Genomic DNA, 14850 nt, shown 5'->3' with positions numbered 1-14850 from the left:
CAGGAGATTTCTGAGCCCATGTATCTCTTTTATAGCAGGTACTTACAAGAGAGCACATGACTAAAAGGAGTACTGACCTTTGGCCAAGCAAAAGTACCTTGAGTGAACTGTTTTTCTAAACTACCTGGACCCTTAACCCTCACAGGGATGCTGAGGATGCTTGGGAGAGAAGACATATGTGCCTTTCTTTCCTGCTGATGAGAATAGTATTAAAGAATGAAGGAAGAATAAATATTGATCTTGGGGCTTGCTGACACCCTGTTAATTTGAGAAGGATCATTTTCTTGCTTTCATCCTAGCAGAAAAGTTAGCAATTGCAAGCACTACAGTATTGCTGTGACAAGCAGGAAAAATAGCCTTTTAAAAACCTTTCTAAGATGTCTGCCTATGATGAGGCATTATTTCAGGCTGACTGCATTTCATTCTTGTATTAAGTGATAAATCCCCAAATTTCTGAGTTTGCTTTGCTCTTTGAAGATGTCACCTCTGATCAAAACATGCAAACAGATAGACCCTGAGATGAACTGAGCGGTGAAAGGCAAAGGCTTCCAGTTAGATGCTGCAGTACAGTGCATGTCTAAACATACTCTGATTTTACAACTTTGCAGTGATGTCTGTGTCCTGCCAAAGGTGAGATCAAATCCAAGATGGCCTCACCATTGAAGAAACTGAGAATTTCTCACACATGTGAAAGCAGGAGACAAATGCACACTAGTACCTGTAGAAATGCATGGTAGGCTGCAGCAGCATGTCCTTTCCATCCCTTTTCTTTGGGGAATAGATAAAAAAATGTAAAAGTTTCCTTCCACCAATCCATGTGTTTAGGAGAATTAAGCTAGTTTTATTGGCATGAGCAATGCTGCTGCAACACTATAGTGGAACTGCATTGGTATGAAAGAAATCCGTGTACTACTTTAGCAAACAGACACTTATGATTTTTGGTGCTGCGTAGCTGCTGTGGTTTAGGCATTTGTTAAAATCACAGCCAGATACTGACCTGGCTGCTAGAACTTGTCTTGGTGTAACCACAGCTTTCTGCTGCCAGTTCTCCTATTTCCTGCAGTTGGAGAAATACAAGACTCTTCCTCTTCTTCATTCAACTCCTTTGCTGTCTTGCCTCCCAATACCCTTTTGCTTGGCTCTAGAAAGGCTGGGTGACATAAAGCCTGGAGCTAGTCAGTTTAATTTGGTGGCCCAGCCCTGAACTTTACAGTAGAAACTGCCTGCACTGGATGGGAACATTACCTATTTGAAGTACTGACACAGAAAAAAGGTTAATTAAATAATCTATTTCATTTTATTGTAATAGTATGGGAATTGTTTCTGTGAGAAACAGGAAAAAATACTTCTCCTTGAATTCTGAGACTCGGAAACTATCTTCATTTGACTGTTTCTGTATGGTTGAGCTTTTATTATGTTTTAGGAAGGACATATTTCTGCATTTGTCTTGCAGCTCAGCTGAAATCCAGGACTGACTAGATAAAAACTGTGGTATAGTTATTGCTCAATTCACAATCAATCCTGTAATTAGGCTGAAATGATTTGTGGTATATGGAGCTAAAATGAATCAGAAGTTGCTGACCTGACACCAAAGCCACTACGTAGTAGTTATTTCTGTATAATTAGGCAGACAATGAAGCTCATGCCATGTTGCCTTCAAAACTGATGAGCTTGGTTGGATATAGAACTCAAACCTCTCGTTTTACTGCATTTTCCAGTATGTTTTTGTTAAGATTTTCCCTTCTTTGTCTTCCCCAAATACTTTCCCTGCCAAAGCACACACAGCTGTGGTGAAAGTTTGATACATTGCGTGTATGAGGACCTATGCAGATGCACAGACTGCCTAGCTCATCCTAGTGCTGCTGGGAGGCTGTAATGGGGTGTGCTACAGCCTCCCTCCCATACGTAATTGTGTGTTGAATTTGAGCATGCATTATGGGTCCAGTACTTTCTGCTGGAGTCTCCATTTCCTCTGTGTGTGGGTGAGCAATTTCTCTGTCTGCTCCTGGAGGAAGAAGAAAAGGGTGCTGAAAAAGCAGAAGATTGTTATTGCTAAAATAATTTCATGGAACCTGGTCCCTGAACTGCCATTTATCCAGGTGCAGCTCAGACTCAGCACACTCTGACTAAGAGTGTGCCGTGGGCTGTCTAACTCATTCTGGTCACTGCCCTTCCCAAGGTATGGACAAGAATATGTAGCACAGGCACTGTTACCTGGTTACAGGTGGGAACTACGAAAGGATATTGTTAGATAAATTATCCTGGCGGCTACTGATTGAGAAACTTGCTTCACATAAAAGGGATTGAAAAATAGGCCTTGCTAATATATATATAGAGACAGAGAGAGAGAGATCTTGGGTGCTTTATATGTCAGTTGTTTACCTGTAGACATCTGAAATCTGCTTGCTGTAGAGCCATGTTTTGTGTACCTAAATTTACAAATGTCAGTCTGGGTCAGTATACATGATTTTCACGCAGTCTGTATTTCTTTAATATTTTTGATATCAGATAGGGTAGGAGCATTGTCTTAAAGTGATGGTAAGACTGACATAAAGAAGAGGATGCTGAGAATTAAAATAGTATTGGCAGTGACAATATCTGTAACAGAAACACAGAATGGAATTTCACATACGTGACTTTCCAGAAATTAATATTGGATGGGGAACGGCTTTTGGCTTGTTAAGCATTACTTATTATTTAATCCACATAAGATTTGTCTAATAAAGAGGTGTGTACTTAGCACAGCAAAATTGTTTTGTGTTGCCAGTGCTTCATGAATGTTGAAGAAAGGCTTTTTGTTATTTTATGTGATGACGGTGTAGGAGAAAAATGGATACATACTAGGTGTTTGGGTCCTAGTCAGTCTAGTGAGATTGAGAATGGCTGTGTCCAAGTTTTTCTTTTTCTCTCTTGGCTCTGTGCTAAAGCCTAAACATTTTGGCTTACAATATACTATTGTACTGATTTGCTCGTTGACCTGGCATGATGCAATGCAATCATACGATTGTTTGAAATCCCTGTGCACAGTACAGTAATAAATAATTTCAATGCTGAAGTATAGTATTATCCTTAATTTAGTGTGAATAATTGGAAGCTAAGGCTATCTTTGGGTATACTAATAAATGGGATCCCAGTCTCCAGGGAATGAAAGGGTGACTTTAAACGTTGAACCACCAGGAATGTTCCATCCAGGATGGAATATATGCAGCACATAGTTGTCTGAAAAGACATCAAACTCACCTCTGTACTGTAAGACCACACCAATTATGGTGAAGTTATTTATTGGATTATGTTTCTCTTAAATTTCAAAAATGATTGCATCGTTTTGTTTTGCTGAATATGCTGTGCTTTTTTGGTATGTTCATTGATGAGGAATTGACTGGAGTCAGTTACACCAAAATGACCAGTGACTTTAAGATCATCTTGTCCAACCCCCCTGCCACATGCAAGGACATCTTTCAGTAGATCAGGTTGCTTGAAGCCCTGTCCAGCCTGACCTTCAACACTCCATGGATGGGGCATCCACAGCTTCTCTGGGGAACCTGTTCCAGTGTCTCACCACCCCCAACGTAAAGAATTTCTTCCTTAGGTCCATTGTAGCGGTTCATTGACACATCTGTAGAAGGAAGGTTGCCAATGTGGATTTACTGTTTCCAAGCTTACTGACGCTTGGTCTAACGCTTAGAGAGAGGAACAAGCCCTAGTGTCCCACTGCTCGCTAGTGGCCGTGCCATAGAGCTGTGTTAGACATATAGAAGCATGCTGCGCACCATGGCAGCACTGGGGCCAGCCGGTTAGCTGTAGCATAGGCACTGACAAGCCACCCAGCTCAGATTTTAGAAACTGCCTTTGTGTTAGGAGGATGTTTCTGTGTGAAAAGCATTCAATATCTATTTCAGTGAACTTGTCAGTGGAAACAACCTCCAAGAAGGAAAGGGCTTGGATGGCGGTACAGTAAACGTTCTTGTTTCTGTAGTACCTCTTTGCTGTTTGCAGGAGGCATTGATTTTTGTGTTTCAATGTTTCAGGAAGCATTCTCTTCAAGTGCTTGTCTTTGGAGGCTGACAGAATTACAGAGCAGCAGGAGAAAGTGCTGTCAATCCTAGAGGAAAAGTTTCCAGATCTTCCCCCACGAGAGGAAATTATCTCTGTTCTCCAGGAGACTCAGTTTAACCCACAAGGTAGTGCAACTTGCCTCCATTTTTCAGACCTTTTATAAATTTAGTTATGTAACTGTATCAGAATGCTGGCTCGTTGTGTGTGGTGAAAATAAGTTGCAGCATGCTATCTTCATTGACAGTTACATGTATTATATTTAATTTTAAGTTAAGCAGCTTACATTCTGAATCATGGAATTTAGATTTCTGTTGAGGAACTACTGAATTTTTAAATAATCTTGTATTGTTTTTACAGATAAAGTAAACATGGATTTATTTCATGTATTGCTTTTACAAGTGTATGCTAGTCGAGAATTTGTGTTGATGAAGTATAGGGGCATAATCAATATGCAGAGATTATACTGCAATTGCCCACATGGTGTGGGAGTGGGTTTTATCTTCTGACCCTTCCCAGGTTTATTGAGGTCTGTGTACAAGTGAAGTGAATTTGACTTCAGACTAAGATTAAGGAAGCAGTGGGAAAATTGCAGTTCTTTCATTTTTTTCTGCTAGAAATAGCTGAATACAATGTCATTTTTTCAGTCCTCAAAAGTGCCAATGTTTGAACCCAAAATTTGGTAGCAGGCTTTTGAAGGGATGCTCTGGAAGCCTGAAGAAAATTGTTACAACTCTCACATTTTTGACTCTTTGTTAAACAGCATTGGCTACCAAGTTGTTACCAAAGACTGAGCACTGAATTACTGAGGTATTTCTTTGTTAGATATATCGTGTATGCACAAAGTCCATGCAGACTTAGTCTTTTTTTTATCGTTCTCTGCCCATCCACAGAATCCTCTCATCTGAATTCAGACAGTCAGCCTGAGATGGCTGCCCTAGCTGGTGGTTAAGAACAGAATTTGAGGTGCTGCTTCCTTTGCTTGCTCTTTCAGTGAGGTTGCAAGCTAAATTAGTTCATGGCTATATATCTCCACATAGTTCCCTGAAGTTCCTCCAGACATTAGTCAAAGAATCGTAGTTCAGAAATTAACTGAATGCAGCCTGGATTGGAGAGACCCAGTGAAAGTGGCTTTTATGGAGCTCAGTTCTTAGTTCTGCAAGTTGCCTGGGAAGATGGTGTAGTAATGTTTGTCATAGACTTGGCCCATGAAGTTTACCCTGATGTCCTATGCAAAATTTGGACAAGTAGATACAATAGATTCAATCTGCATGGCATTGGTTATCAATAATTTTTATGTGCCATATGAGGAGGGCAACGTCATACGCTCTTTTTTTTTTTTGTCCCATAGCTGCTGTTTGCTGTGTATTACAAGGTACATACTTAACACTGCATATATTCATGTGGCATTTGTATTAGTAAGGTGCTGTTGAGTTTCTAGAGCCCTTTGAAAGCACTAACCTCTGGTGAATATTTTACCTTATATACCTGTTATTTCAGGCACTATTAGGACAATTCAGCAAAAAAGTTCTCAGTTTCATGCAGAAATAATAATTTATTGGCCTGATTTCGTGAATTCATTTGTTATTTGAGGCACAGTGGGCTGTAGCCCACCAGAAAGTCTACTGGTTACCTATAAATATTTTTAAAAGGAAAGATGCATAAATATAATAAATATGTGAACATGAGCCAGTTCATCTTGTCATTAAATTGAATGCAGTAGCTGGACTCTATACAGCAACAGTAGTGAGAGGATTCATTTCTCTGGCTTAAGTTGGTATTTGGCTCCCTCTTAAAAATCAGTCATGCAAACACATTTTGGATGTTAAACTGCTAAGCTTTAAAAGTCTGTGGACATTTTAATTGCCACCCTACACTGAAGTAAGTGGCTTGCTGCTTTTTTATATAGACATTTGGCTATCATGTCTGGAATTTGATTGTGTGATATGGCCATGTTCCTATACATGGTACATATTTGAGAATCTTTACAGCATTTTAGACAGACATCTCCCATTAGAGAAACTTAGTCACACGGATTTTCAATACATTGTACTTAAACATATCAACATGTCTGATTGCAATGTGAAGCAATTCCAATTCTACACTGTTGCTTCTGATGATAATATGGACTTCTGTTTCTATGGTCCATAAATATCTAGTTGGTTCATTCACCGTCTGATGTACATAAGAAAACCCATTGGTGTTGGTATCAGTTTGTGAGGAAGGTCAGAAAGGTTGAATGACTTTGTATTTACAGAATATCTTAAGTGCTTTGCTTCTGAGTATTTTATAAATACCATAGTATTCCACATGTGCTTTTCAATATATTACTCATTCCAGAAGTGTTTCATGTTAGTGATTTTGTATTAGACCATAGGAATGGTCTATCTATACATTTATCATCAACTCGAATTCAGTTAGCTTAAAAAATGTGAGTGTTCACACAACTTCATTGCAGGAGACTTAATTCTTCATCCTTTGCTTCCCCCCAGCCCCTGGCCTTAAATCTCTTCCTTGCTTAAAAAAATCTCTCTAGAAACATTAAGCATTGAAATATTAATGTTGGTTTTAATTTTCTCATAGAATGGTCTAAAATACAAAAGGCTCAACATTAAGGTCTAAGCTGTGTTTTTAATTTATGTTGCTGCATCTGGTCAGCTGTAGACACTTGTATGTATTGAAATTCCTTTCTCTTCTCAAACAGGTGTAAGTACTGAGGAGGTTATGCTGAAGGATCTCAAGGAGATTTCAGATGGAGAAATCAAAGTAGCAATTAGTACTGTGTACATGACACTAGAGGTAAGAGGAAACGAAAACAGCATATTGGTAAGCAGCCCTATTGCATACAGAGACAGTTCTTTAGCAAAGATTTTGAGCCAGTTATTTTCTCAAGATTATACATGAGCAGAATTCTCAGTGATTTAATTAACTTTGAGAGAAGCAGTAGCTGTTTGTAGTCTGGCTTACGTTATTATGCATCTGATCATTTCTTCCTGTTAGTCTGTACCATGGTGTGTTAAAACAACGGCATCAGCAAATTGCAGCCTTTGGGTGAATTGAAGGTGTGAGCTTTCTGGCATACTTTAGTAGGTAGGTGCTAACTAGGACTTTGTCCTACCTTTCACTTACGGTGTAGCATACAATTTATAAAGCCAGTCTAACACTCTCTCAGCTTTTTGAGAGGAGGGGATATTCTTTTATGCCTTCTATAAACCTATCTTGATACTGTGTAATGAAGTGTGTCCATTGCCATATTGCCTGAATTAAAATGTTGGTAGAAACAAAAGGACGTCAATGGAGCAGAAGTTCCTAGAATTTTGATCTTTTGGATCAAAACTACAGATTTGTGTTTTTGAGTATCCCTGAGACAGCCTGAAAGTGGCTGCTTGGGTTTTCTTTCTTGACCAGTCCCAAACATTTTGTAATTGCTTAGGGAAAAATCTTGTGTAGTATGTTTTGTATCATTATTTCAAGATTATTTGTGTTATGGATATTAATAATTATTTACCGTGACCTGAACTAGATATAAATGTTTCTGGCCAATATATAAAAAAATGAATTAAAATATATTAAAGTTTAGATCATTGAACAAGTATGACATGGCACTGTTACTTCTGATGGAAGTTTACATACTGGTGGACTGATTAATAATAAAACTAACTAGACTGAAGAAAATCTCAACAGCAAAGAGAGACTTTTGCGTAGTATGTATTTGCAATTTACAGTCTCAACGTTTGCCTGAAGGTCACCCATACAAAAGTATTTGACATGCAGAAGAAGTTGTCATCTTCTACTTTTACGTTTTACTTTAATCAAAACTTTAGTTTACTTCAAATGGTACTAAAAAGAATCACTTAAAAAAATCACTTGAATAGTTCTTCCCTGTGTATATCCTATGAGATTTCTTACAACATGTCTTTTGTGATGCATTTTACAAAACATAAGGTGCTTCTGTGGTTGAAAAAGTTTGTGGTGTGATCCAGCTAATAATTTTCCATATATTTCTGTTTGCATACTAAAATATACAAAGCAAATTGGCTAGCAAAGCTTCAAGAAATGAAGGAAAATCTGTTAGTTCCCTGCTTAGTTTCTCAGTGTCAGGCAATCTTTACCAGCCACCAAATGTGCATTGCTTTATGAACCATAATTTTTCTCCTGAAAATTATGCCAAGGTTGGGAGGAAGGGGGGTGGGGGAAGAGTATTGCAAGATAAATCCCCAAAAGAGGAAATGGGATTTAAAAAAATTGTTTATAAAATCTTCCTGTTCTTTTGTTTTAAATCTTACTCTCTTATTCTGTCAGTTCCAGTGAATGGTGGACACATAGGGCTAGTAATTAGGAGCTAGCTCTAACATTCCTTTTTTTTTTTAAATTTATTTTCTTTTTAGTCTTGTTTAATATACTACATAGAATGCAGGCCTTGCACTCCACAGATCTAAGCTCCAGCTAAATGTAGGTGAACTCATCTTTACTACTCTACATACTCAAAATAAATCATAACCTAAAACTTGTCTTCCTTTTGGCCACAACTCACAAATTGAATTTGTCAACAGTAGGTTTTCATAGTCCTAAAAGCAGGCAAATTTTCAAACTTTTTTGAGTGATTGTGTAACATTTTGTGCTGACATCCTTTGTTCAAGGAGTGTCAAGTCTGGTGGTCAAGCAATAAATGTTTCATAATTGTTTTTGTTAGGGTGTATCTAGCGGTCATCATGGAAGAAAAAGGAGATTCATTTGCATGTAAAAAGAACAAACTGCTCAGTGTTTTACTGATGTTAGGTCGTTTTTAATCCCAAACTGTTAAGTAATTTTATTACTAGAATTTTTGATGGTGTTTTTCTGGAAGTTAGAAGTGTATCTCTTTTCTTTCTGCTCTCTGTTGTTCTTCTGTGAATAGTTTGCTTCATAAAGAGCTAATTTTTCAGGGGTGCAGCTGCTTTTTTTCTAGTTATAATGTTTTACAAAGTCACACTTTATACTAAAAGAACTCTCAGTTTCACAGTTGGGATGGAGGTCAGTTTTGCATTTGCTGCATTACTGCCCTTTGTTCAAACATTTTCTGAACTCCCTGATTTACAGTGCTTGACCAGCACAAGACCTTTCTTACTTGCTCTTATTAGAGCCAGGGATGATATCGTCTGCATGATGGTAAAGCAGATGGCTTGTAAAAACATTCTGCGCTTGTTACTTCACTCAGTATCAGAAACGTGATACATAGAAGGGAATTATAGACAAAACTGTCCAGACTTGTCTGTCTATTCAGTTTAGAATTCTGTTATGAACTCAGAATACACGAACTTCAATGACTTCAGAATTTTCTCAGCGATAACAGTGGTCATTTGTTATTCATCCTCAAAGTGCTCTACAGAAGTTACCTGACTAAACATTAAGGGAACATGAAGAACAGGCTTGGCTTTGTTGCAGGTGTTGAATCCCTAATGTGTTCGCTTCTTCAGAAATCTCACAAGGTTTTTTTTGGTTTGGTTTTTTTTTTAAATCAACAGGTATATAAAAGTATCTTTCATTAAAGTGTTTTCTGTAGGCTTGATTATTTGCTGTGGTTCAATGGTCTACCATGTAGGTGATAACTGCTAAGAACAAAGGTGATGATTATATGATTATACTTGGCTAGAGTAAGCTGTTCACAAGCATGCATCTCCTGCTGTGTTGTATATGTATGATGAAGAGTGAAAGTGTTGTAGCCCGACACTGAAGCTCTGATTTCAGTTAGAGTATCTCAATAGTAAAGATGGAGATCACTTAGGTCTGGTATTCTAACAAATGTCACACCTCAGTAGCAGATACTCAAATGATTCTAAGTTTTTCTTATTTCTTGTTTTATGGCAAATTTTACAGATCTTTACTGAAAGTAGATTCAGAAAAAATTCTCTATTCTTGAGAGGGTGGATGCTCTTTTCAGCAAAGTCTTGACCTGGAGCTACGTTCCTTTCCCTTCTCTACTGCTGATTTCCTATGCTAAATAAATAATTTTTTTCCGCAGTTTCCCCTCTGTAAATGAGGATATTAATTTCATAAATGTGCAGTGTATTTAAATTAATTGAAGCTTGCGTTAGATATGTTGCTATAAACCCTATTTTTGTCAGTATTGCTACAGATTCCTAGTATCTGTGGGAATGTTTTCTAAGTTCTGTACTTTATAAGGAGAGAAATGATGGTAACTAATAAGTCATCAATTTTAAGTTAATACTCATAATTAGTTCTAGTACTGTTGCATAGCAGTACTCAGACATGTAGGACACATGCAGCTATGCTCCTGCTCTCCAGTTTCTCATGCGGAAAGACAAGAATGCAAAAGTAGTAGTGTGATTGATCTCAGTGCTTTATTTGTATGTACATACTGATTTCAATCAACAGTGTGTGATTAACATCCATTGTCTGTTGGCTTACTAGTTGTCAACTGATTTTTAAGTGTGTCCTGGTTTCAGCTGGGGGAGGCTTAATTGTCTTTCTAGTAGCTGCTACAGTGTTATGTTTTGGATTTAGTATGACAATAATGTTGACAACACACTGATGTTTTCAGTTGTTGCTAAGTAGTGTTTAGACTAAGTCAAGGATTTTTCAGCTGGCCCAAGGGGTATTGCATACCATGTGATGTCATGCCCAGTATATAAACTGGGAGGAGTGGGGCTGCAGTGAATCACCACTTGGGAACTAACGAGGCATCGCTGGCGAGTGATGAGCAACTGCATTGTGCATCACTTGTTTCGTATATTTCACTCCTTTTATCATTATTACTGTCATTTTATTGTTGTTGTTTCTTCCTTTCTGTTCTATTAAACTGTTCTTATCTCAACCCACGAGTTTTACTTCTTTATTTTTCCCCAATTCTCCTCCTTCTCTCACTGGGGGAGGGGGGGCAGTGAGTGAGCAGCTGCGTGGTGCTTAGTTACTTGATAAAAGTGAATCTTTCAGATATTAAAGGGATAGACAGTGTTGTCATTAGTGATAAAGGCAGGGAAGGCATTTCGTGTGGATGTGTTTAGGTTTCTATAAGAGTCTATATGCAGCTTTGTATTTCTTGAGATAACTACCTTTGGATCTGGGCTTCCTGGATTTAGGTGGCATTAAAGCTGTAAGGTGAAATCAGGCCTGTGTCTCCAGTGACTGGCTGCCAGAGCGTATGCTACTTGGATTTCACATGCATAGCAGCATTTTTCAAGAAAGCGACAAAAGAAAAGTGGCAGCGCCCAGATCGCAGTTATTTTTATTGCCTTTGCCGGAAAGTTTCCCCAAGTCATAATAATGATTACTCATAGGATATTGTAGCAAAATTCAGTGCATGCGTTACAGTTAATTTCTGTTACATTATGTTATACCCTGAGAGTATATTTTGCTTGTTCCCTGCTGGAATTCTCTTGGAAATGAGAAATATCTTCTCAATGTGACTTTCTGTGAAAGTCATTTTTTTCCTGAGGAAGGAATACTGCCTTTGTAAATTGAACTCTATTCTCTGCTTTCTTAAGTCTAGTGCACCAGAACAATCCAGTTTTCATGAGTGTTCAGTTTAGTTGAAATGGCTCATGACATTGTAACTTAGTAACATGTTTGTTGGACTAAATCCTTAATCTTTTGATTCATGAAAATCTATTCTAACTGCTGACAGAACTTAGAGTAACTTAGCAAGACAGAGAATCGAGTTTCTCCAGGGAGAAGCAGGGTAGTCAGTTGAAAACAAGGCAAATAGTCTATGATTGTCTGCTATTGACTGAATATGTGTGTTCTGAAGGCTGACTGATCTGCTGAGGTTCTTGTCCATGTTTCTGGCCATGGTATCTGAATAGTTCATAAAGGCAATTTGCAGGTTGTTGAGGTTGTGTAAGCTTTTATTGTTGTAAGGTTGGAGCCACCCCTATGGGGGTACCAACCAAGAGAAAATGTCAGAGCCTCAGTGGGGGCTGCTGTCACCAGTGTTGTTGCCCCAAGAAAGTGACCTGCAAGTTCATGCTGGCTTGACTGTCCTTAGGTAGAATCTAGTAGTCCAAATGAATTGAGGATGGTACCAAGGGAAAGTTCTGGCTCTTGCAACAGCTTTCCTCTTTGTGGCTCTGTGTCTCAGAGAAACTCACAGTAGCTGTTCCAGCAACAGTAACAGAAAATTCAGAAATGTGTGGGCACACAGTGGATCTGCTTCCTAATGAATAAATAGTCTGATCTCAGAGAGATGGTTTAATTTTCAGGCTGTTTTGTAGTAGTAGTATGGCATGCAACTATGTTACTAATTTGGACAATTTTATTTGCGTATTTTGAAAAGTGATGCTTTTAATACATCTGTAAAGGAAATCAAGAATCTCTGTCTCAGCTGGAGCATGTCAAACAAGTGCTAGGAAGACTATTGCACACAGTTAAGTGATACTACAACAAGTTTGGAGGTTTGAACTTTTGTTTTCTGTCTGTAATGATTGGACCATAGTTATCTAGTTGGGAACTTTTTTCTTGCAGTATAAATAAAAACATGTTTTAAATGGCATCAGATTGGTCCATGAATTTGTTTTTAATGCTAAAAACAAAACAAGAAGAAAACCCCAAGTAAATATGTTAACATTTAATCTTCCAGTAATGGAATTGGAAACAAAATTCTCAGTAACTTACAATAGCAATGCTGTTACAAGTATTTTTCTGATGCCTGTTGTGAGAAGTTAGGGTATGTAAAATAAATGATGTATGGAGCTGTAGGAATGCGACTTTTGCAGACTACCTTATGTCTAAGGAACATTAAACATAGGGTTCTCGTTTAGCAAATAAATAACCATTCATTTCAGTGGCTGCATAGTCTGGACTTTTGTGCATATTTTTGCAAAGATGAGAAGAGGCCATTAGGGATTTAATATAAAATAAATCGCCAAGGGGTCTTCTTGTAGTCCTAGTCTTTCTGCCACATGGTGTGTCACTAATGTGCATAAATGGGCTTAAATGAATTTGTTATCTGTATTACATTTGCAATATGTATATATTTATATATTATTTTTTAATTGTGTTTAAAAATAAAACATTAAATACATCATTTCTGAGAATTGAAAACATACCATTTGTAAATAAATCAACCTTAATTAAGGTCTTAAAATGTCAGTGTGTGAGATCTGCCTGTAGGAAAATGTATAACATACATAGTACACAAAGCTTGAACATACTTTCATTTGCTTTTTTAGAAGTATTAGGAGGGTCAAGTCATCATGTTATAGGACTGAGTAATGCAGCCAAACATGCATTAATGTAAATACTGTACTCATGTTTAAATGTCAGACTGTCGTGTTCTGGGGGACGGTAGCTGTTCTGTTGATGCCTCAGGTCAGCTGAAGTACCCCAGTTGTAGTGAGTACAGTCCAAGATGAGGAGAGCTGAGGCAGACCTGCTGAATTCTCCGATTACAGTGATTATCAGGATAGTTTCTAGTTTTAAAATAAAGACCAAATCCCTTCCAGAAGATGATGTGAGGGTCATATGAGCTAAAGTTCCCCTATGCAGTGACATGCTTCTGCATGAAGTCATGTAAGATGTCAGGCAAGGTGTTCGTTATGGTCCCTTGTGATGTAAGAAAAATGTAAACTTGTAAAACTGGCAAAGACCATTATATTTATCAATCAGTCCAATTCCTGTGCTTAAATCATTAAATAATTATTTATTCAACTGTCATTTTTCAAGGTGTATTTGATTATTTTATTCTATACTGCTGTCATAACTCATAGTAAACCAGAAGCATCAGAGATTTGGTACTTGCAGTATCTCTTTGCGAATGCACAAGGTATACGGTGATATGGTCTGCAATGGTATGTATGTAGGATTTCAGTTTATTTTGGTGTCTGAAGAAATTGGATAGACTTCATCTGTTAGACCAGATGTGACACAAATTGTAAATTTAGCCCATGCTATAGTTTATGATTTTGCCTTTACTGGTTTTGTTCAATCTTGGTTCAAAAGTTAATAAACAAAGTAAAATAACTATGCGAATTATTAAAGGAATAAGCATAGACATTACATTAATCGACTAACATCACAATAAAAATGTGCTTGTGTTTACAAGTACATTGTTCAAGAAAATAGACTGCATTTTCTTTTGTATCATTTATGAAATGTGTTAAAGAAATTAAGACATTTTCTTTATGAAATACAGCTGTATAATATACACTATCTCTCAGCTAAATAAGATGCTATCATCTACAGTATCATTATTGGACTGCATTCCTGACTTCTACAAAGCTGACTAATTTATCATTTGTGTACTCTCCTAGTTCTTGTCAGTAGCATCTCAGCTCAGCTGCTCATGGGGCATAGACATTGACAGCGGGAGGTGCTGTTTTGAGAAACGTTCAGCATAAAAAGAGTTTTTTCTATGCAATACAATACACTTTTTAAAAAATTTCAATGTAAAACCTAACTTGGTCTTTTAATATTTTAAGATCTGGCCATAATGCATGAGAATATAGGAACTGATAATAGTTAGGGATAACAACAATATAAATATTGCAGAAAAGTTAAATTTTATTTTCTGCTATTTAGTTTATGTTTTTTTCTTTGCTGTTGTGTGGGAAACAACTTAATTAGAACATTAAACTGTTGATCCAGAATTACAATATAATTCCAGCCATAAGTAAAAGAACTTCTTTGGGGTTTGGTAGAGTTAGTGTTGCATTACTACAGAAGACAGCAATTCTGCCCACAGGAAGTGACAGAGAGATACAGGGCATTTCTGAGCAAATGTCTGTCTTGGTGACTGCTTTTGTGTTTTTCATTTTGAAATAAATATCCCCCCCCCCCCCCCCCCCCCCCCCCCCCCCCACC

The 14850-nt window shown here is 37.6% G+C and overlaps 1 protein-coding gene across 1 annotated transcript in view; it reads left to right on the top strand.

Annotated features, from left to right (window-relative positions):
• Positions 1–14850, top strand: part of PRUNE2 (prune homolog 2 (Drosophila)) — a 109709-nt gene that overhangs the window by 6345 nt on the left and 88514 nt on the right. Inside the window, exons 5-6 of the mRNA XM_010568734.1 lie at positions 4029–4181; positions 6758–6852. Coding sequence (XP_010567036.1) covers positions 4029–4181; positions 6758–6852 — 248 coding nt within the window. The remainder of the gene's footprint in view (positions 1–4028; positions 4182–6757; positions 6853–14850) is intronic.

The sequence above is a fragment of the Haliaeetus leucocephalus genome, unplaced genomic scaffold, assembly GCF_000737465.1.
Source record: "Haliaeetus leucocephalus isolate CR32 unplaced genomic scaffold, Haliaeetus_leucocephalus-4.0 Scaffold251, whole genome shotgun sequence".
NCBI lineage: Eukaryota > Metazoa > Chordata > Aves > Accipitriformes > Accipitridae > Haliaeetus > Haliaeetus leucocephalus.
Note: the sequence above shows the minus strand (reverse complement) of the source record. Positions and strands in the feature narration are given on the sequence as shown.